General features: G+C 40.6%; 1 protein-coding gene and 1 long non-coding RNA gene across 2 annotated transcripts; one reads left to right on the top strand and one right to left on the bottom strand.

Moving 5' to 3' along the window:
• The first annotated feature begins 8,435 nt into the window (after nt 1-8,435).
• On the top strand, nt 8,436-11,283 carry LOC121077220. The gene is made up of 3 exons (XR_005823962.1): nt 8,436-8,901; nt 10,134-10,209; nt 10,880-11,283. It is a non-coding gene; the product is annotated as an uncharacterized LOC121077220 (long non-coding RNA).
• Nucleotides 11,284-11,687: 404 nt separating this feature from the next.
• On the bottom strand, nt 11,688-21,763 carry ESX1 (ESX homeobox 1; the record flags this gene model as incomplete). The annotated part of the gene is made up of 4 exons (XM_040572780.1): nt 11,688-15,114; nt 16,108-16,394; nt 21,476-21,521; nt 21,603-21,763. Coding segments are annotated over 4 exons (720 nt in total), but the record flags the coding sequence as incomplete, so codon positions are not given.
• Nucleotides 21,764-21,799: the final 36 nt, after the last annotated feature.

Genomic DNA, 21,799 nt, shown 5'->3' with positions numbered 1-21,799 from the left:
AGTCTGAGAGATGTTTCTGCCTTAGTTGTGAGCTAACTAGCATCCTGCCAAATCTTTAGCAGAATGGGAAGCAGGACCCTCCATCCTTCTTCTGACCTAACAATTGATCTATTCCTTCTTTAATACTCCAGTACTACCAGATTGGACCTTTTCCTCTTCAAGTTGTTCATTTGATCCTGTTGTGTAAAGAGTATGGTAAATGGGAACCTACAGGCATGTTATCAAATACTTTTATTTGAGTCATGCTTAGAATTTGCACATACAGTGTGGTTATTTCAGTAATATGTTGTTTAACTGAGTCTGTCCTCCAAATCTCCATGGTAGTTTTTCTATTTAGTAAAGCTGATGTTTTAAAAATTATTTTCTTGTAAACATCAGGTGGACTCCCTTATTTTTAAAGGAAAAAATACTTAAATATTTATGCCAGCATATCTTCCTGTTTGATCTGTCCCAGGTGAAATGTTTGCTTCATCTTTAAATATATAGCAAATAAACTGTACTGCCTTAGACCTTTATGGAGATACAAATTTGGAAAAGCTACATACAAAAAAAGATACAATTTTGAAGGGCAAACAGGAATTATGTTTCAGAGAAATCAAAATCACTTCAACGTAAGGATCTTTGCAGTGCACTCTCCTTTAGCTTAAAAGCTGGAAAATGAAGTGTAAGGGGCAAGTCAGTATTCTCATAAGGACTTGATTTATTTTTTGATATAAAAGTTGGAGATTACTTGTCAGTTACATTAGCTTTTAAGGTCTGTTTACAGTGAAGGATATATACTTTGGAAGCAGTAGCTCTTTTTCAGGGATAACATTTTAATTTTATTTCAAATATTGAGTGAAAGCAACTCCAAAGAATTTAATACAATAAACCATTGCTGTGTTCAAGACAGTAATATGAGGTGTTTTTTTTTTTTACAGTTGCTAATAGCAACTTATGTGGCGAACATAAGTACAGCAATTTAAAAGGACACTGTGGTAATGTGAATTTCTTCAAGTAGTTAAATACTAATGTCTTTCACCAGAACATCAATGTCAGCTCTGCTCCCAGTCAAAAAGTGAAGGACAAATGAACTTACTATTTTTATTTGCTTTTTTTGAATAGGAGGTTTTCAGAAAAGTGACAGTAGCCAGTCTAGTCTGTAATTTTAACTTGATTTATTTGAATTAGTGAAATCTTCAGTAAATACATCTCGGTATGCTTCTTAAATATTTTCCCATAGAGATTAAACTTCCATTTACTTGGGCTTCACCAGTGCTCACAGACTTTAATTGCAGTGCCTGACAGATTTCTCAAGAAAGGAAAAGTGATGAAAGAGGAAGAGAAGGTCACTCGTGTGCAGAGCTGCTGCACGGAGCGGGAGCACCAGCTAGCACGCTTCAGCTGCTAATCTGAATGCTAGGCAAGCGTGGTCCTGCAGCAGGAGGCAGAGTTGAACCATTTACACCCCAGATTTCTTTTGTGTGTGTTGATCAGGGGGAGTATTTGTCTACTGCTAAAGAAGTTGCCTTTCTGTGGGGTGTTCCCGGCTACTTGCCGCTCTGTGTGCGGGTAGAGTGGCTGCATTCATGTCACTTACCTTCATCTACATTTGGGGTGGCTGGGTAATGGGAAGAATGTTTAAGCAAAAGCCTAGATCGGGGTCCCATGTACAGTGTCAGTGGAGCACAGACCTGTCAGAAGAAGCTGGCAATAAAATGGCTAATTGTTAATGCCCATGCTAGAGGCTCAGTTCTGCCCGTGCCGAAATCAATGGCAACAGCACAACTGATTTCAGACGTGGCTTTATTTGCTCTCTGCTGCTGGTAACCATGGTATGGCATGTGTGCCCTTAAAGAAGAGTATGTGCTGTCTTCTTGGCTTGAGACCTTTTCGCAAAGGCTGTGGAAGTTGTCAGCAGGGTTTTTCATGTCCACAGTGAGGTCTGGATTTGTCAATATCAAAATGGAAATGAAAGGCCTGTGCTCTGTCCTACTCCTTCCTCTCTGATCCCCCGATAGCTCTTTTAAACTATCCAGGTTGAAATGGCACAAGCAAGTGTGTGTGTCCTTTTTGACTCCTGGCGTCACTACTCTCAGAGGGAGAATCCCACTGGGCAAAAGCCTTGAAATAACCCAGAAGTATTTGTCAGAGCTCACCTTTAATTCTTTGTTCCTTGCTTTTGCTGCTTCTGTTGTCCCAGGAATTTACCCTTTAAAGAAGTACTCTCCTGGCCTCCTGGGACTTGCCTGTTCCCTGGTAATCTGAGCAACACAAGTGAAGAAAGTAGGATGCACTAAAGATTCCTCTTGAAACAGAAATGAGTTGCTTAAGAAACAACTCTTCCAGACTAGAACCTTCTCTATTAATGTCCCAAGCCGCAGTGCCCTCCGACTTGCTTTTGAGAGGTTTGTTTGCAGACACTGACTTCAAGGAGTGAGGAACAGGCCTTGTGCTAATGTCATCGTCCTTGAGACGTTGCTTGGCTGTGCGTGTCTTCCCATGCCCTCTTGGTTTTTCTAAGCAAATCCAGGCTTAATGGAGAACGTCATTCTCTACCCTGGTAAAGGTTCTGGAAACTTTACAAAGGGAAAGAAATGGGCAGTATTTTGAAAGATGTATGTATTTTCTGCTATAATTAGGTAGAATATGGACATAACATTATCGGTTCAATTAAAAGCATGTCAATAAAAGGCAGTTGTGTGCTACATAAAAGATTCTTTTGTTGAAAACTGGCCTGAGTTACGACTGTTTTATACACATTAATTTGCTTTGTACATACAGAATGGAGCTGATTGAACAGCATGATTGTCTGACGAGAGCTGAAAAGCAGCACTTGCTGTAGGTAATTTAAATTGAGCCCTATTATCATTTACGGATTTATTCTGCTTAGAATCAATAAGATGAAAAAGGGTCTGAAAGCTTTACGCTAATGCTAATCGCTTTTGGGTCAGTAACTCCTTGTGTTTAAGTTATGTATTTCTTCCCTGTATTCACTGAGCTACTTGGAAAGTGAAATATTTAAAATATTTTCCACTGAAGAGAGTCTCCCCTCCTACTTCACAGAGAATTCGGCATTGATAAATCTTTTGTTAAACTGAAAAAGTTCCCTGAGAGGGAAGTGACACCAACCAAAAGGACAAAAGAGATGCTCTGGAAAGAAGTTCAGCACAAATGCCCTGGAAATTTTGATTTAACGCAGCATTCATGGTGGCTGGTGACTGAACTTGTCCCTAGGACACAGAGTGAAACCAGGTTTGGGTAGCCACAGTCATTCTACCTTCTACTAGAGCAACAATTTTCTTCCTGGATAATTTATCTTTGGGGGTTAGAGATATCACCGGACCCAGGACAGAAGAGAAAAGACAAAAGGGGGGGGGGGGGTAGTTCAGAACCACAATGATTTTGGTATAGTGATTCAATCAAGAGGGAATACAGTGAAAGGATTTCATATACATCAAGGAGGAGAAAAAAAAAGTGTGGTTTTGGTTAAACAGGACTGAAAATGACAAAAAAAAAACACTTTGACAAATTTGTCTAGTAAGACCTTGTAATTGTGTTTTGAGGCTGCAGGCAAGGGACATAAGTGTGCTGTGCCAAAGGGCTGTGTTTGGCAGACTGGAGGAGAGCTGACAAGTTCCTATGAGGAAGAAACCTAAATACATTGCTGAGCAAGGAGCCATGCAGGAGTTCCCAGTCTTCCAGACTTGCTTTGTTCCTTTTGAAGCTCAGGAACTGGTGCCAAAAATCAGGCTTAAACAGAAGGTGAGGAAAAATTGACCTCTGTTACAGTAAGAATGTCTACTGCATTAATAATGCCTAAATTATGAAATAAAATGTCATTTATTGGCTATACAGTAGTGAATGGACCATGTTCCTTGTGAAGAAGCCAGGAAGGCGAGTAAGAGAAGTGTGCTGAACTGGATGTCTTTAGGAATTGGATTTGCGGTTCCATGACAGAGCTTACTCTTGTAAAATAGTAATCTAGGACTTCTCACAGAGTAGCAGAGATGATACATAAGCAATGCTACTGTGAGAAGGGTCCCTTGAGTACTGTTTTTGCTGTTTCTGCTAGTTCAGGCCATCTTAGTTTTAACAGGAAAGATCAGTTCTGGAGGTTGAGAGGGAGCTCAGGGTGATAGCTTCTGAAATGATGGATGCTATGGCAGTGCTGAGGCTCAGGGTCCTGTTGGCACTGTCAAGGAGCAGAGTATGTGATGCTCCTCTTCCTAAAGAGACCGGGCAAGGTGTTGCAAAAGGATGAAATGTCCTACCCAAGGTGTGGGGAGCTGCAGGGGCCGAGTCACAATTAGAATTTGTCTTCCAAGTCCCAGGTGAGTGTCCCAGCCACTGCACCCTGCTGCATCTCCGTTCAGATACGGAAAGGCTGGTTCTGGATGATTAAATAATTAGTGCTGTTACAACTATAGTCCACAGCAGACACCACTGTTGGAGCTGATTACCAAACCTTTATTTCATCAATGAAGTTGCTTTCCCTCCTCATACTCAGTATCCCCAGATACTTTGGACTACTACTTTAGAGGTTTAACTTTTGTTTAAAGGTGTTTTTAAAAAGCATGTTAAACTTTTCTTGTATTAAAATGGGCAGGAGCAGCTAATACACTCTCTTGCAATAAATAGCTATAAAAACATCAAAGGTTTGGATAACTGTTAGCTGTATATTTTGTAATGCCTATTGTATTTCCATTTTGTTAGTTCTATTTAAAGAGTGGTATTATCATGCCCCATTTCCTGTTAGATAGTTCTATTTGTCTGCACTACAGGAGGCAGGAGATTTTAGGTCCAAAAGAAATTATCTCTCAGTAAATTACTCCTAACTCCATTACTGAATACTAAGCACTCTCCCCTTGCTGTGTGAGCAGCTTGAAGAGATAACGTTGCAATTTATTTATTTGTTTTGTCCCTCATATATAGGTGACACACAGACTCATCTGAGCAGAGACAGCGATAACTGACAGGTACATTAGATCAGCCACATATAGCAAAGTTTACTTTGATTATGTAGTAAGTGTCAAGATGTACAGTAGCTGATGTCAGTTTGATCTCTCTTATAGTATATAATGGCTTGTCCTTTTCATGGTTGAATGGACACTAATTTTTGTCTAATAAGTAAGCTATCAGTTGAGTGTTTTAGAGAGTAGCCAGAGTTTTTTATCCTACTGAAAGGGAAACCATTCGTGAAATTATTTTAAAATTTGTTTGGATTGCTTGTTGTATTCATTTTTTCTCCTTCTCCAAGTCACCGTTTACTCAAAGGTACGAAAGGTACAATATTTTCTGAGGACCCGCTGTGAATCTATTGCAATGTGTATGAGACCTTTCCATATTAAAATAGTTACAGAGAACAGAATATTTTGTCTGTCTTGATGTGTATTTGCCAAACTGCAAAGTCCATATGTACCACCTCTTAAACTTTAAAGAGAGGAAAAACCACATTCTGTCATTATGATCCCCTTCCTTCTCCCTTGTGAGTGAAGTAGGAAGGGTATAAGACTAATGTTTGTAGATGTTGTGTTTTCTTATTGCTATGTGGCCATGATTTCAGTTAAATTGCATTTATGAAAATACCTTATTAAAATACATTTTGCAAGGCATAATATAACTAATCAATAATAGATTTATAAAAAAAAAAAAATTTACAATATTGACAAGATCTTAAAGTGAAGGGTAGTGTTTTAGGTTGTCTAGCATGGCTTAGCTTCCTGGCACAAGGGCAGTTCCAGGGGAAACACATTTACAGTGAATAATAATTTCTAAATTTTGGAGATGTCAACTTGGGGAGAATAAACAAAAGAAAACAAACAAACAAAAACACCACATTTCTGGTTACTACAAGTAATCTCTGAACCCTGTACTAGTTAAGTGTAAGTCACTGGCCTCACAAAGACTTAGTTAAGTATGGTTAGATCTTTTGTCACTGACAGATTGAGCTGTTTTAGCTCTAATTAAAGTGATTTGCAGCAAGGTGCTGAGGCCTCTGATGCCTGGCATTAATGGAGCTAGGTGTTTTTTTTTCTTTCCTTGTTTTGTTTGTTTTCTGTGGTGTGTGTGTGCCTTTTTTTTTCCCCTCCAGTCTAGACATTTCTTCCTTCTACCTAAATCATTACTGGTTTATAGGAACTTCTCATAAAAAGCATTGTCTTATCAAGGATACCCGGGGAATTTAAAAGTCTACCTAGTCAAAGGCAGGGTGTGAATGACTGCTTGTGTTTCTGTTTGATCCAAGTGTTCTTCCATAAGCAAAACTGAACACTTCATTGTAGAGGCTCTGAATAATTTCATTAATATGCCTTTGCAGTCGAGAAGTTCTGGTAACAGAAAGTGTCAGAAACCTTAATAATAGCAATACTTAGTTTTAATCAACACAAAATTCACTACAAGAAAAGGATTACTTGTTAAAAAGGAGAATGTTTTCAATACACCTGACAGTAAATATTGAAAATGTGTCTTGATTTAGGAGATGAATGTTTGTGTCATTTCCTGAGGTATCACCCCGTTTTCTTTGCATATCACAGGGGCAAAGTATACCTTGATGTGCATTAAGTAAATTACTGGACAAGTGTGTCTCCTACTTTCCTCTTGTCTAAGGGAAGTATGTGGTCTGCCTGCTTCAGACAAAGATTGTGGGTCTGCAACCTTTTTCAGTTTACAAAGTGGAAGGTTTCAGAAGTGAAAGCTTCATAAGTAGCTTATAAGTTCACAGGAACCTGAAATCAGGGGCATACCAGTGAACCAGAGGATGTTTTCAATTCCTGATTAATAGTGAAGTGTTCCCCCACTTCCACTGGGATATGCCTGGTGCTTGTAGGATGTGACTTAAGTTTCTTGGTACCCTGGGTACCACTGGCAAGGTAGCTGCAGCATGCTGCAAATGTAATGCCTGGAGCTGCTGTTTTCATGTCCTCGAGGCTGTGTCTTGGCTGTCCTTAGCAGTCCCCATCCACTCTTCTTGGGAGAGTTACTTATTTTGAGCCCAGAACTGGGCTCAGAGCAGTGCACTCCCCACAGTCCCAAAGCAGAAGCCCTGAATGTCTTCCATCTGTTTCTCCGTCCTCCATGTGCAGCCCCTCGCTCCTTCACGTTCTCTTTGCTTAGCTCTGCAGTAAGAAGGTGAAAGCTTACCGTGCCAGTGTTACATCAGATGAAAGCTTTATTGCTGCAGTCAGCAACTTCTTCACTTGTTCAGTTTGAGAGAGCACTAACAGAGGTAAGACTTAGATGTTTCTGAACTTACTGATGAGAAAGAGTCTCTAGGCTCTCCTCATACATTAACATTGCTGCCTGCTTCACTTCTCTTCCTGTATTCTCTTTGGGATATATAGAAAATAAGGCTATAATAATGCTGTCCTTTCTTGTCTTCTTTCACAAACATTAATCCCATGATTTTTTATCAGTATGAAATAACCCTAGAGATAGGGCAGTCTGTGGATCAGCTTGTATGAAACTAGAAAACTGAAATTATTTTGTTTAATTGCGTGTGAAAGTCAACTTTTGTCAAAATCTCTAGCTGTGACTGGGTACTTACAAAATGCAATGTATTCTTTTCTTTAGCAGATCACCTAAATACATTTTACTAGCAACCCTTCTGAACCAGATGAAACTGTAATTCAAGCTGTCTTGTCTGCTTCTGCTTTAGTTCGCAATAATGTCACTATGCAGCTCACACCAAAGACTTAAGTTTTTATCTCTAACAACTACATCAGGTATTTTGTCCTGAGTTTTTCTGCAGATCATTACTGGTAAGGTAGCTTTTCTAAAACAATAATAAAAAAACAATCTTCCATTCAGTGTGTGTATATATATATATTTTAATGTAAAAGTTTTGCTACTCCATCAATGTGACTTTGCAAGCTTGTTCTAATCTGTCAGTGACCAGCAATAGTAGAGCAGTTCTTCTTCAGCTGGAATACAAGAAACATCGCTGCAGCCAACAAACTAAGTTAATGCAGACTGTTACATTCCTTCTAGGAATTGTGCTTTAGCATACTGCTTGACTAAACATCTTCAGTACTTGAAGGTTGACTTTGCATTTGTTAGAAAATCAGATATATTAGAGGTAATGGTACAATATGGCCACATGGTGAAGGGATTGAACAAGGAGCTAAATGGGTGCTCCTTGTGGTTCTGTGCCCCTGCTAAGTAAAGAACTAAATGCATTGTGCTATGGCTCCTTCATCTGCAGAGGGGTTAGTTCTGCCCTCAGGTCTCTGTGAAATGGGGATCCCCTCTGTGGGATGTCTCTGGGGCATCTTTCAGACCTGGAAGAAGAGAGTAGGCAGTGGATGGACCAGGTTCCATATAGGCAGAAGGAACAGCCTTGGCTAAGTTCAAATATTTCTTAAGCCATGGGGAAGTTTCAGGAGTAAAAAGGAGTTTGTGACATATCCCTTCAGAGGATTTGCCCCTGTGCTGAGTGCCCGTGCCCAGGCGGGGCAGCGGGCCTGCAGGGTGCTGTGAGGAGAGGCCAGTTCCAGCGGCCCCATCACAGGGCAGGCCTGGGCCCAGCAGCTCAGGGGAAATATGTCTGAAAAAGGGTGAAACTACCCAGCAGTGAGGGGAAAACAAGTGCAGGGAATGGCCCTGTGGCACTAGGGTCAGGGCAGGAGGCAGCGGGAGGTGCTCCAGGCCCGGGGCTCCCTGCAGCCTGTGGAGAAACCATGTTGGAGCCGGGGGATGTGCCCTGAAGGAACTGCAGCCCATGGAAAGGAGCCCGTGTTGGAGCAGTCTGTGAAGGCCTGCGGCCCATGGAGGAGCCAGCATGGAGCAGGGCATGAGTGTGGAGAAAGGAGCAGCAGGGAGGAGCTGTTATGCACTGACCATGGCCACCATGCCTTTCCCCTGCGCCACACGGTGTGAGGGAGGAGGCAGAGGAGTTGGGAATGGAGTGAAGTTGATCCTGGGGTAAGGTTAGGTGGCAGGGGGAAATGTTGCTTTAATTTGTTTTTGTATCTTACTATCCAACTCTTTATTTTTAATTGGCAGTAAATTAACTTAATTTTCCCCAGGTCAAGTGTGTTTTGCTCGTGATGGTAACTGGTAAGTGATCTCCCTGTCATTATCTCAGCCCACGGGGCTTTTCTGTCCTATTTTCTCTCTCTTTTCCTTTGAGGATGGGGGGGGAGAGAGAGATAGAGAGAGAGAGAGAGAGAGACAGCAGCTGGGTGGGCGTCTGGCAGCTGGCCAAGGTCAACCCACCACAATCACACAATTTCATGCCATGTTTAAAATGACTGTGTGCCTGGGCCTTTTACCAGCAGGATTTGCTTTGAGTGGTAGGTCTGTTCAAGGAAACGCTGGTGTGTGAAAATGTAGTTGGTAGCCTTATTCGACCTTTGGGAGCAGCTCTGCAGCCCTTGTTTACTTCAGTCTGCTGTACTCTGCTGCATGTGTCTCAAAGTTTTCCTGCAGTAGCAGATTGCTTGGACACTTGCCCATCTCTTTGTTTTGGGAGAAATTTGCAGTGTGAGATGAGAAGCTCAGATCTGTCTGTCCTGCATGCTGACGATGGCTCGTGTATAACTTTGCTGTCGGGCTTTGTGTGTGTGTGGAGCAGCCAACCTTAATTAAGGTCACTGGTGCATTTGTGTGAAGTGAGGTGCCATTGTGCCCTGATGGCCTGTGTGTTTGTGGGTGGTTCCACGTGGATCAGTATGTACTGTAATACAACCTGCTAGCTTGATTTCTTTGTAATCCTTATGTAGAGCTGCTTGGACATAAGGCATACAGAAATGCCCTGTCCTTAACTGTATTTTATGCAATTCGTGTCATTGTATAGCTCAAGTGTAGTATGAGTGGCATGCATATCATCATATGCTTCCACTTCTAAGGTTTATTTTGTTCATACAGCTTCATGGGAAGCTGCAACTCAGAAATTTGCTGGTAAGTATAATTGTGTTGCTAGAGATGCCCTATGCACAGTCTCCCTTTTTTAACCTTCTTTTTTTAAATTCTTTTGGCAGTCTAAGCTTTATCTATTTAGTTGTGATCCATGGCATGTAATGACAGGGTTGAAAATGAACAAGTTGTTAAAAGCCTCAAAAATTAAAAAAAAAAAAAAAATCGGTCTTGGGGGAAAAAAAAGATTTCAGGGTTGGGGATCCTGTTTCCTTATCTTCCCTTTCCTTTAATTTCAGGCGTCTTTTGCAGGATGAGCAAATGGAGCAGAATTATTACCTGAGTGGAGGAGAGAAAAGTTCTTAAAGACAGCCTGTAAGTAGAGAAATTCTTATTTACCTGGTTTAAGTCAGTAGATCTCCATTTCCATGTGGCAGTGCATCCACATTTATTGTTTGGACTAAGGAGAAAAGTAACATCCCACCCTATGGTTGGCAAATTTGCAGTGAGGACCTCATTGCACACTAGTGGTTTACATCTCATGTAACTTGAAATAAAGGAGTCACTCACACATTCATAATCAATACAATTACCACTACTTTACATGAATTAAGTAATTTGTATGGTATTACTGTTTGGGGCATTTGTATCCCTATTCAGAGCACTTCTGTATTTCAACCCCACTGATGGTAAAGGCAGGTGCATGCCAGTTACCCACAAAACGAGGGAAAGCTCTATGGGGAAACTCTTTTATGTCCATCTAGATTTGAATTTTTAGTCCCTTTCCAATTACTGTGCTAATTGTTTAAGAGATTGCTAGACTAAAAAAGTTTTTAATCACTAATCTGTTTTTGAAAGGAACTTATGGGCTCAAAACCTGAACTACATACTTCTTAAATTAATTTTCTTCATGAATACTTCTTTCTCAATACAGATTTGTGAGTCAGAACACCCTACTGTGCTTGTTTCTTTTGTCTTTTCTTCAAACACCTGGCCTATTATTCTCCTTTTTTTTCCCCCCAACAAAATTGCTCTTTCTTTGTAGGCAAGGTTCTGATGATATTATGCCACTGGAAATACGAAAATTTACCCGACATCTTATGTTACCAGAACTGAACTTGGGGCAGATGACAAACTAAACAAACCTGTCAATTTAGCCAAATGTGAGTACTCCAATATAAATATTTGCAAGCATTTCTTGAAGAGGTATCAATATTGTCCAAAATCTACAAGCAAAACACCTCAAAAAATTGTCACATGGAGGGTAATGTCAGGAGGTTTAATTCCACAACTGAGTTTTTTTCACAGTGGTCTAAAGCCTGCAGAAGGTGAATAGGGGTGGTGGTGTATTCAGATCTTGTGCTACTTTGAAAATCCTCCCCAAGATTTTTGCTTTCAGGAAAACCAGACAAACCCAATAAAACAAGCAGGGCTCCACGCCTGCCTCAGTTGAAGCCTATGCCAAGAAACTGTGTTGATGTCACACAGAGAAGAATTAGGCTGCAACCCTGACAAAAAATCCTGCAGTCTTAATCCAGATCAGCGTAAGCTTTGCCTAAATTGCACTAAATTCTTTAGTCCTATAAGGCAAAATAAAGTGTCTGGAAATAATTGCAATGTTCAGTGTGAGAACTGTTTAAAACAAAAATCAAAAAGCTCTCTGACTGGTTTAGAATGTGGGATGCTGCTGTTGCATTGAGAAGAGCTAGGAAAGGAAATGTTCCTGCTTGGTTTATTTAAGTGTTGACCCATGTGTAGCTATGAAACCAGACTGAAGGTGTTTCAGTTAAATTCTTCCCAACATTTCTTAACTACCATTTTAATGCTATGTCCACAAAAACTTTTAATCCTCTTTATTTAAATTTAAAATAAAGTAACATTTCTAAACAGATAAGCTTTCTTCCTTGGTGTGGTATTTTGTTAAAAAATAGCAATAATTAACATGAAAGGCTTGCTGAGTTTTGGTTACAGGTGTACTTTGATTCCTAAGCTGATTTCAAGTGTTGCCCTGCATATTTATTTTCATAATATCATTAGCTCTCACAGCTGGCTTTTTAATTCACGTGAAAGAAAAGAAATTTCTTGGAAGCACTCATTAAAGCAGAAAAAGTGAAATCAGGTTTAAAAAAAACACTTCTCTGCATTTCAAACTAAAACCAGGTGACACATCAGCGAGCCGTATTCCCTGCTTGCACCCACTGTGAGATGCTAACGTCTGCAGGTACCATCTTCCACCCAAATGGCATAGGAATGGCAGCTTCTATTTAATCTGTATATAACAAAATAAGCAGCGTACTTACCTTTGCAGTTCTTTCACGTATCAAAAAGGATGCAGTGGCTTGAAGCCACAGAGCCATGGATAAATATGCACCAGAGTCCCTGCCTCTTCCCTGACTCGGTGTGACAAATTCAGAAGTTAAGGTGGCAGAGGAGCAGTACCAAGCAGGTGCTTGGTTGTGGTTGCAGTAAGGGAGGAGGGTGTTGTCAGAGGGTGACTTCTTGTAAGGTGAATCTGGAAAGAGCAATGCCAAATAAACCTGGGGAGGGGTTTAGGAACCAAACCTGGTATCCAAACCTCTAATTTTGAGGGGCTTGTGGCCTATGTAAAAGTGGCTGTATGTGCTGTGTAAATGTAGCAACTCCTAGATCTGGTTCTGGTACAAGCTATAGCGCAAATAAGTGAAGTTACTTGCCTCAGCGTATTAATTGCTGTCCCTGAAATCATTAATGTCCATAGCTATTAGAAAACCTTTGACAGATAAAAGTTACCTCTGCATTTAACTGCTGAAATCAAGGGAATTTTACCTTGTGAATTTGCTTTTTCTGGGTGAAATTTTGATGGCCCTGTAGTCAAAGTTTTTGGTGAGTGTAAGAACTTCCTATTCCATGCTATTTATTCAAAACAGCCTTCAGCAGTTATTTTTCATGTGCTGCTTCTAGTGAATTTGTCTATGAATACAACTTGGCAGAAATAGGTTTTATTTTTATTGCAAAGTTCTCTTCTGAATGGCTTGTGGCAAATGCAAGACAGTTCCTACTGCTTTAATGAAACAGTGGCACAGTCTGCTTTCCTGCAGAACCTCCTCACCTTGCAAGAGTGACACTGATGGCAAGGAAAGATGCCACATTCTATTCTGTGAATTGTGTACTGACAGTTTTCAAACCATTAACCTACTTAAAAGGTTAATTTGGAACAAACCCAGTGCTTGAGTGGATACTGTGTTGTGCTGCCAGCTGGCACCCTGGGCTACCAGAGTGAACTGGTGGGAGTGAATAGCTGTTGTGGAAGAAAATGCACACAAACTTTTTGTGAGAGGTCCTGGTCACATTGCCTTCCACATCTTCTGCTGCTTGACCCACACAGCAGGACTAGCTAGCGTACTTTGGGTATAAAGCTTGCTTTTCCTAACAGTAAACCACCACCACCTCCCACCTGTGTTAACAATGAGATCTGTGAATCCAGAAATACTTCCAGTCTTGCGGTACGTTACAGCCCAAGAGCAGTCAAAGCAATTGGTAGTTCAGGGGAAATGAGAAACAGAGGTGCATGATGCAGCAAACTCAGTCACAAACCTAAATACAAGCTCAGAGAAGTCTACAGAAGCACAAGTCAGGTACCTGGAGCTCTGCACTCAAAACCCTAGCCTAGAAAACATCTTTGATAGTCTCAAGAGTAGTCCCAGAGTTGCTGTGAGAAAGAAGTTCTGAAATTTACAAAATCTTTTCTCTGAATTTAGTGCTTGTGAATGGTTTTTAGGAACCAGAGAGCATCAATGGGCGAGTTCCACGTTGTCGCATCAGCCCACAACAGAACTTGCTTGGAGTGTCACTACAGACTTGGGGAAGGTAATCTGCAGGTGTCCTCAGCCGTTGGCCTTTCTGCTGTGACTGCTAAGCAACAATGAGCACTTGTATACCTCTACCATGTTTGTTTAATCAGTCCTCACAACAGCCCTGTGAGGTAGGCAAGTAAGCTGCAAAGCCTATAGCTGGGACAGTTGTTCGCAGTCCATTTGACGGATGGGGAAGTTCAGCAAAAACTTTGAAAGGATTTGTCCAAAGCCAGAAAAGGAGTTCATGATTTTGCTGAACTGGAGACTTCTGGTTAGTAGAACCTCTGTTTATACTCATTCAACATCAGTCCAAGGAAGAATTTAACACTTCACATTTAGTTTTTGCTTAAATTCTCAATCAACTCAAGGTATGAAACATGGAAATGTACAAGCGATCTGTTAACTTAGTGATCTTGCAATATGTGCCACTAGTCATGCTAAAAGTATTCAGTAACCTCATATTTACAGCTATTAGCTACTTAGTGATACGTGTATGTGCACAGAGAACTACACACAATTTACTGCACATTAATAACCTATTGTCACAGGGTACAGTTTTCAAATACAAAATGTATTTTTTAATTATTAAAACGTTGCCACTCTGAACATAAACATTTCTTGATTGAAACAAGATATATTTTATACAAACCCAGTTCTGAATCGAAAGCCTATACTGAAAATAGTCTACATCTCCTTCCTGCTAAGTCTGTCTAAAATGCGAGATTTCATTGGCATCCGTACTTCAACATGAAGCATGTTTTCAAAGTTAAGAACATACCACGTACTGGTTCTTACGTCTAAATTACTGTATGTAAGAGTTCCTCCTGAGAAATGAGTTAAGAATTGCTTATAAGACTGAAGTTATTCCTACAAAGAATTTCGAACCTTTGAACTAGCATCCAGTGACTTCAGGGATTTCGAAGCTTCAGTTTCATTGTAGCCTGAGTTATAAAGACGAGGGCAGTTCCTGCTTATCTCTGTAGCGTCAGAAATTCACTCAGTATAAAAATGATGACAAAAGTCAACTTGCTACAGGATTTCATGTTGTAATGAAGGAAAATTTTTAGCAGGGTTATCTCCTTTTAGTCCGTTGTTGAAGGTGGAGGAACTACAACTGGATGTGTGTTTTCTCTTTTTTTTTTTTAAATGTCTCTAACAGGCGCTACTTATTGGGGAAGGCATTCACTTTCCCCTCTGTGGCTGTAGTCTGTGGGAGAGCTCCTAACAAAGTTCTTTGTTAGTGTTTGTAAGACTGGAGATGAGGTTTAATTGAGGGATTTGTGCTGAATGTTCTTTCGCTTTGAGCCTTAGTGCTGCAATGCTCGACGTTTTCCTTTCAACTGCTGCTGGATCAGTGAAGGCAGTAAGAGCAGGGTCTGATGGGGGTCCAGGAGCTTTCATTAGTACTGAAGCTGTTGTCATGAGAGGATTTAAAGCATTGAGAAACCTGTATTTGAAAGAAGTCAATATTATCCAAACTAAGAATTGTTTTGGAGAACAAGTACTTTTTCAGTTGCAGGGAATAAAAAAAAAAAAAAAAAAGTGGGGGAACTAACTTGCCAAAACGACCAGTTTCTTCCAAATGTACATTGTTTTGCAGAATGTATTTTTGCTTTATTTTGCAGTACAGCATCTTACTCTTAAAGCAAACAAAAAACCACTTAATTGAAATAAACCAGACAGCTGATCAGACTGCAGATACCTAGAACATCAACCACTCACTTAACTCCTAATCCTTTCTCAGCAAACCTTGGATGCTGGAGCTCAGCCCGTTCTGTGAAAACAATAAATGACCTCATAAAAAGACCAATTTATGTAGCTGTTTATGTAGCCAATTTGTTCAGACAAGTTGCTCCATGTGAAAAGCAGCGTTTGCCTGTGTGGCAGACAGATCTGCCAGTTACCGTGGAACTGATACAGGCTGTAATTTCAGCAAGAAGAGAACACCGTCTTTTACATGTGTGTATATATACATATGCATATTTATACACACTACACAGATGTTTTTCCATATCTTATGGTGTGCATTATGGAGCCTTCTGATCTCCATAGAAAAAAAATGACTAAAACCTTTATTCTGCCAAATCTCCTAGAAGCCACATCTGTCTGCAGTCACATCATTATTTATGCAAGATAAGGATGGAGTTGAAGCCACCTAGGTTACAGCACTCTATGTGAAGACCAATATTCAGTGAGACCAAAATTTTGGTAAGTATGCACAATTGATATTCAAACAGCAATTAGATAGGAAGTTTTCACTAGCGTGATTTAAAACTAAATCTTTTTTTTCTAATCAAGTGATCCCACACAGGAACCAGCTCCATTTTATTAAGTATATTTTTCTATGGGAGCACATTTATTAAGAACATATATGAATATCAAACTAATAAAAATGCAGTTTTTTAACAGTTTTGAGATTTAGAAAAAAAAAAGACTATACCTTCCAAAATGTGGATTTAAAATAGGATTTCTGAAGAGAGAAGTCCAGGTAAGGCTGCTGAGGCCAAATGGTCCTAGGGTTGAAGGACTAAAGGCTGAAGACATGGATGGCACAGCCAATGTTGAAAATGGCATTGACCTCCACGTGTGATCTAGGAGGGGGGAATGACCCAGTGGAACATCCAAAAACAGACCAAGTGGGTGCGTTAAGGAGATTCCTGGAACAGTCCCCAGAATTTCAGTTTTTTCACGTTTCCTCCACTTTGCCCTTCTGTTTTGGAACCAGACCTTCAATAAGAAATTATAAAGGCATTAGCTGAACTTACTCTGAAGTTTGTCTTACCAGCTACTACTGCATGCAGTGATACGGATGGCAAAATATTTACTGTTAAACAAAAACTTCTTAATATTAAAGGTCCATTCATAAATATTCTAATGGGCTTATTAACAAATAAATCGGTTATAAAAACTGAATTTTACTACTGTAGCTCTGACTGTATAGTCCCATATGGTTTAAACCTATTGTGATAAACTGATCACTTGAGAACTTACGATCAGTTATTCAAATTATTATTCTTCCTTTCACAAGCTATTTCTTGAAAATTAAATTTCAACAAAGCCTTTCAAGAGGTAGCTATTTCTGTACAGATACCTTAGGAAGCACCTTAATCATGACTGTAAGAGGAACTAGGCCAAATATGTGGCATGTGCTTGTTATCTTGATAGCTGGGCCATTCATTCTTATACATGAAACTTAAAAGTAAAATGAAAACCTTTTGTTACCTACCATGAATGCAAACAGCATATAGTGATATGACAGTGATTAACTGAATTGCAGTGGAAGTCGATACTAAACTAGAAAATCTAGTAAGTCTTATTAGAAGAGCATATCAAGCTGTTCCTAAAGGGGCTTTAGCTAGCACCGGTTTTGTGTAGTAAGCCGTTGGGTATATTGCCTGTTCGAGCCCAACTAGTCATTATTTTAGCCCATTAAACATCTTTTAAAGATTTTAGTCAATCCAATCTACAGATCAGAAAAACTGACTCTTCACACTGTCATTAGCATTCACTGAGCTGAACCTTTCAGACCCTGGATGGTAGCAAAGAGTAGACTGAAGAGCATCAGCCCTAAAACAGCGGGGAGAGTTTTTTTTAATAATCTTGAAAGTGTATGCTGCTAAGGTTGCACACTCAAAATCCAACTGTACTCAGCTGCGCAGGTTTTTGAGTCCCCTCTATAGAGGGGACCATTCAAGCTGGATTCTGAACTGAATCTGGACTTGGAAAAAAGGCATTAGCTGTGCTTAATGCCTAATAATCTCAGCAGTCTTGTGTCACTCAGTGAGCTGTGTGCAGGATGGTTCTGTGTGTAATAATTAAATGTTCTAATGAGGATTCAATATTTAGTAGAAAGTGGTAATACAAAGAACAAGAGTTCTTGGAAAGACACTCCTCAGTCCTGTACAGAACCATGACTTTCTGAAGTTACTTCTGATTTAGGACGAAGGCAGACTTTAAAGATGGAGGTTGTTTAACATACAGTGTAGTTAACTTCATATCAAGAATCTGTCGATGTCACTAAACCAAAGTAAAATCATAAAATTAAGCTGCAAAAATTAAGTCTTAAAAAAAAAAAAGACAGCAGATGCTAAAATAGTTATTCTTTTGGTATTAGTCTTTCTGAAATAGATTCTATAGAAGTGTTATGACAATCTTTGAATTTTGATGCAGAAGTTTTATGGATGTATGGCTTTTAATAGCTGTTACTATATCTGCAATTATATTTCAGCCAAAATATTTTAACAGTTCTAAATTTCTATCCTGTAATGTCTCTAAACTGGGTTTTTGGGCGTTCCCACCTCCACTGCTCCTTTTAATATCAGACATGCCATCTAACTATTTGCAGTGACTAATTTACCTTTAGGTGCTAAAACAATATTAAGTGTGTTTGGAAGGAAAGGTGTTAGTGTTTTCCATTCAAATAAATCATATAAAAAAGGCAGTGAACTGTCTCACACTGCAGATATACAAGTTAAAAACTTTCCTAAAAGGAAATAATATACTGCAAATGTATTAATTTCCTTACTAAGTCTTAGTATTGTTCTTCAATCTGTTCTTCATCAAGAAGCCTTACATGAAATGTGTGCTTTTCTGCTTTTTCTGTCCTAAAGCAAATCCATTTGATCACTCATACTTGCACTTTGACTAAAAAATAACTTTTTTTAGTGTTACAGATGATTTTGGCTTTAAAAAAAAATTTATTTAATCATCTCTCAGATTTTGTATTCTTCAAACGCGAAAGGAGTATCACCATAGATATCTAATAATTACCTTTATAAAAAAGCTGACTTTCAGTTCCTTACTGTTACAAACTCATCAACTCAAGTGATAGAAGGGGCACAGGCATGCATCATACATGACAAACAGCTATCAAAATTTAACGCGTATATTATAGTCATTAGCATTCAGATTAGTCATCTTGAAGCTTTTATTAGGCATTTTTCCTTTGCTTTACTTGCCTTTACTCTGTTTTCAGATATATCTGAAGTGATAAACTAAACATAAGAGAAACCGCTACGCTAGTGTTAAGGTATTTATGGTATGAGTTTGATAGCAGTGACAAAATACTTTGGAAAAAGTGTGTTACTTAAGTCTGAATATTTGAGTATTAATACTCATAGGAAGATGAGTTTTAAAGTAATGATTTTGAATTGTACACTAGATTATCCAGATGGTTTCTGTAAGTACCACCTCGTTACCTGACAAAAGAGCTTTAAAAAGAAAAGGTGAGCATGTAATATTTGATAGCTTTCTTGCTGTAATTTTCTTTGAAAATATATTTAATTGATGCTATACCTAGCAATCATTAAAGAGACTTATGGATGTGGCTAACAGTATCATGTTTCTGCTGTAGCTGAATACAGAATCATAATCAGAAAACATGACAAGGATGCTCAGATCAGCTATATTTGTAAACTGTTTTAACACTGATCCAGTTTGCAGAACTAAAATACCCAAATAATGGCTTGCTCTACACGTTATGAAAACAAAATATCCCTTTAACTTGTTCTTATTTTCCTCCCATAGCAACAATGTGAATTATGAGCAGAATGGTAAGAAGAGATGTAAACGCCACCGAAGAGCTTCCTAACACAGGTTCAGATGAATTAAAATGTTTTGTGGACTTTCAGACTACCCCTTTCCCATGGTATGGAAGAATGGGAAGATTCTTGCTGCCATCTCTTCCCTTCCTTTCTACAAGCAAGTAATGGACATCGGTGGTTGATGTCTTTTGAAGCGATGTTGAAATGAGAATATATCGATGGGTAATTTTTTCCTTATTTGTTCATTTTCATGTAAGGCTCCAAAATGCAGGAGTGAGGGACAACATAGTGGCTTGTATCCATTTCAGCTGGTTGATAGAGGGGTTGCCGCAGAGAAGATCTCAAATTGAAAACAATGAGGTAAAGGAGTCTGATTGTACTTGGGAAGATCAATTAGTTTCCTGGAATTACACTTGAGTAAATTAAAGATACCACTTTTCATGCCAACTGGTTTATTCAGGTACTCTAGAGAGGCATGGAAGTCTTCTCACAGGACACCATACAGAGCGACTATGAGCATAGGCATTTGAGAGATGTATTTGGACATTAAGGTAGCTTGTTATTTACAGTATATCTCTATCTATACAGTACCTGTTCCTATGAATCCTTTCACCTCCAAGCTAAGACGTTTCCCATCTACCACAGGACAAGGACACATATGCAGACAGAAGCGCTGTGCACTGGAAGTTCGCCCCAAGTGAACTGTGCTGACTGGGTGCTTGTGCCCTGAAGACTTGTTAGGATCTGAATCTGACAAGGAATATGTAGGTGCAAGGAACAGTCTTTTGTTGTTCCTTCCATCCACTGAGGATACATGAACTCTGGAATTTTGCTTGTTAATTTCTTTTTGACTACATCAAACCTAAACATTTCCATGTCTTTTAGATGAGTCACTATCAGATGAGTTCCTCTTTGCCATCTACCATTGCACCATTCCTTCACTAGTCAAATGGACTACAGAGTGAGCACCCTAGGAAGGGCATGTGACAGTAACTGGTAAGTTAACAGCTTTTCACTTGTGTCCCTTCTACCCATAGGTGCTGTGTGTAGTTGCCAGATATTGGGGTATTTCAGTGAGTAGAAGTTTTAGTGATCATTGGTGGTAAAGAGAGGGAGGAGCATAAGACTTCCTCCAAGCACACAAAAGAAGTATGAAAAACATCCAGCTATTCTCAGAAGAGTAATTGTGAAGTACTGTTAATAACTCTAAGAACCTTTTCTAAAGATGGTGCATATTAAAACAAAAAGATATACAAAAATTACAGCCTTACAGGTGTTATCTAGTGTGAACCATCCCAGATCCAGTGAATTAAGTTATGAAAACATATATAAGCAAGGATCTGGCACCAACAGTAACAACGCTATGCAGCAATAAGCAGGACTGTCACACTGAGCAGCTGCACCCAGTTCTCAGTTTTTCATGAATATGCACGTACCCAGGGCTGTGCTGGAACAGTAGTTCAGTTGGTATCTGATAGACAGCACAAGCCAAATTTTGTACAGTTTTTTATTCTGAGCTTAAAAATACTTTGGAAGTCTTCACAGAGTTTGAAGCAACATTTTCAAAAACAACAACAACAACAAAAACCAACAGCACAACACAAAACCCAACACCAGAACACCTAGGTTTTGTATGGGAAGGGACTTCTAGCTTAGATGAGACAAATTCTGAGCTACTTTTTAGAAGGTATCGAGTGCTTAGAGTCAGGAAAACCTACTTGGGGCATTTGTAGTTTCAGGAAACTGCACACGATGAGATGATGAGTCTCCCTTTCTATGCCTCAAGTTCTACGAGCGCTGGTGTTAGCACAGCTCAGCTGGGCCATAGAACTCCCCAGGACAGTCAGTACTTACTGTCATCTGAATGTCAAATTAATCCCGTATTTGCTTTAACCAGTCATTTAGCAGTGTGACTGACTGTATTTTCGAGTTCAGTCAGAGCAGGCAGGTGGTGCAAGCTCCTCGGAACGCCTCGCTAACAACTCGGCCTGCCCCGCAGGTCCCTCGGGCGCTGTAAGCCAGCCGAGTTCTCAGGCCGGCCTCACGCCCCCAAAGCCCAGCACACGGTACCTGCTTCAACCCGGGCGGACAGCAGCAGAGGCGAGCTGGCAGCGCGGCGGGGGGGTGCTCCCAGGAGGCGCCGCTGGTCTCCCCGAGGCGGCCGGCCAGTCTCTCTCCATCCGTCCCTGAGGGGCCGAAGCGCAGCCCGCCCGCCTCCACCCGCCCCCCGGGCCGGCTCCCCGCCGCCGCCCGGCACTCACCCACCTGGACGCGGGCCTCGGTCAGCTCCAGGCGGCCGGCCAGCTCCTCCCTGCGGGGGGCAGCGCACCGTTAGCCGCCTCCCCGCCTGCCCCGAGCGGCGCCCGGCCCCACCGCCCGCCACCCCCGCTACCTGGTGAACACGTCGGGGTAGTGGGACTTGCGGAAGGCTCGCTCCAGCTCCTCCAGCTGGAAGGTGCTGAACGTGGTGCGGTACCGCCGCTGCTTTCTCCTCAGCGGAGCCGGCGCCTCGCCGCCCCCCGCTGCCGCCGCCTCATGGCCGGGCGGGCGACCCCCGCGCCCTGCCGCTGAGGGCTCCTCGGCGGGGCC

This window comes from Cygnus olor, chromosome 13 (assembly GCF_009769625.2).
Source record: "Cygnus olor isolate bCygOlo1 chromosome 13, bCygOlo1.pri.v2, whole genome shotgun sequence".
In the NCBI taxonomy this organism is placed as follows: Eukaryota; Metazoa; Chordata; class Aves; order Anseriformes; family Anatidae; genus Cygnus; species Cygnus olor.
The sequence above is the reverse complement of the archived record's forward strand: the minus strand, read 5'-3'. Positions and strand labels throughout refer to the sequence as shown.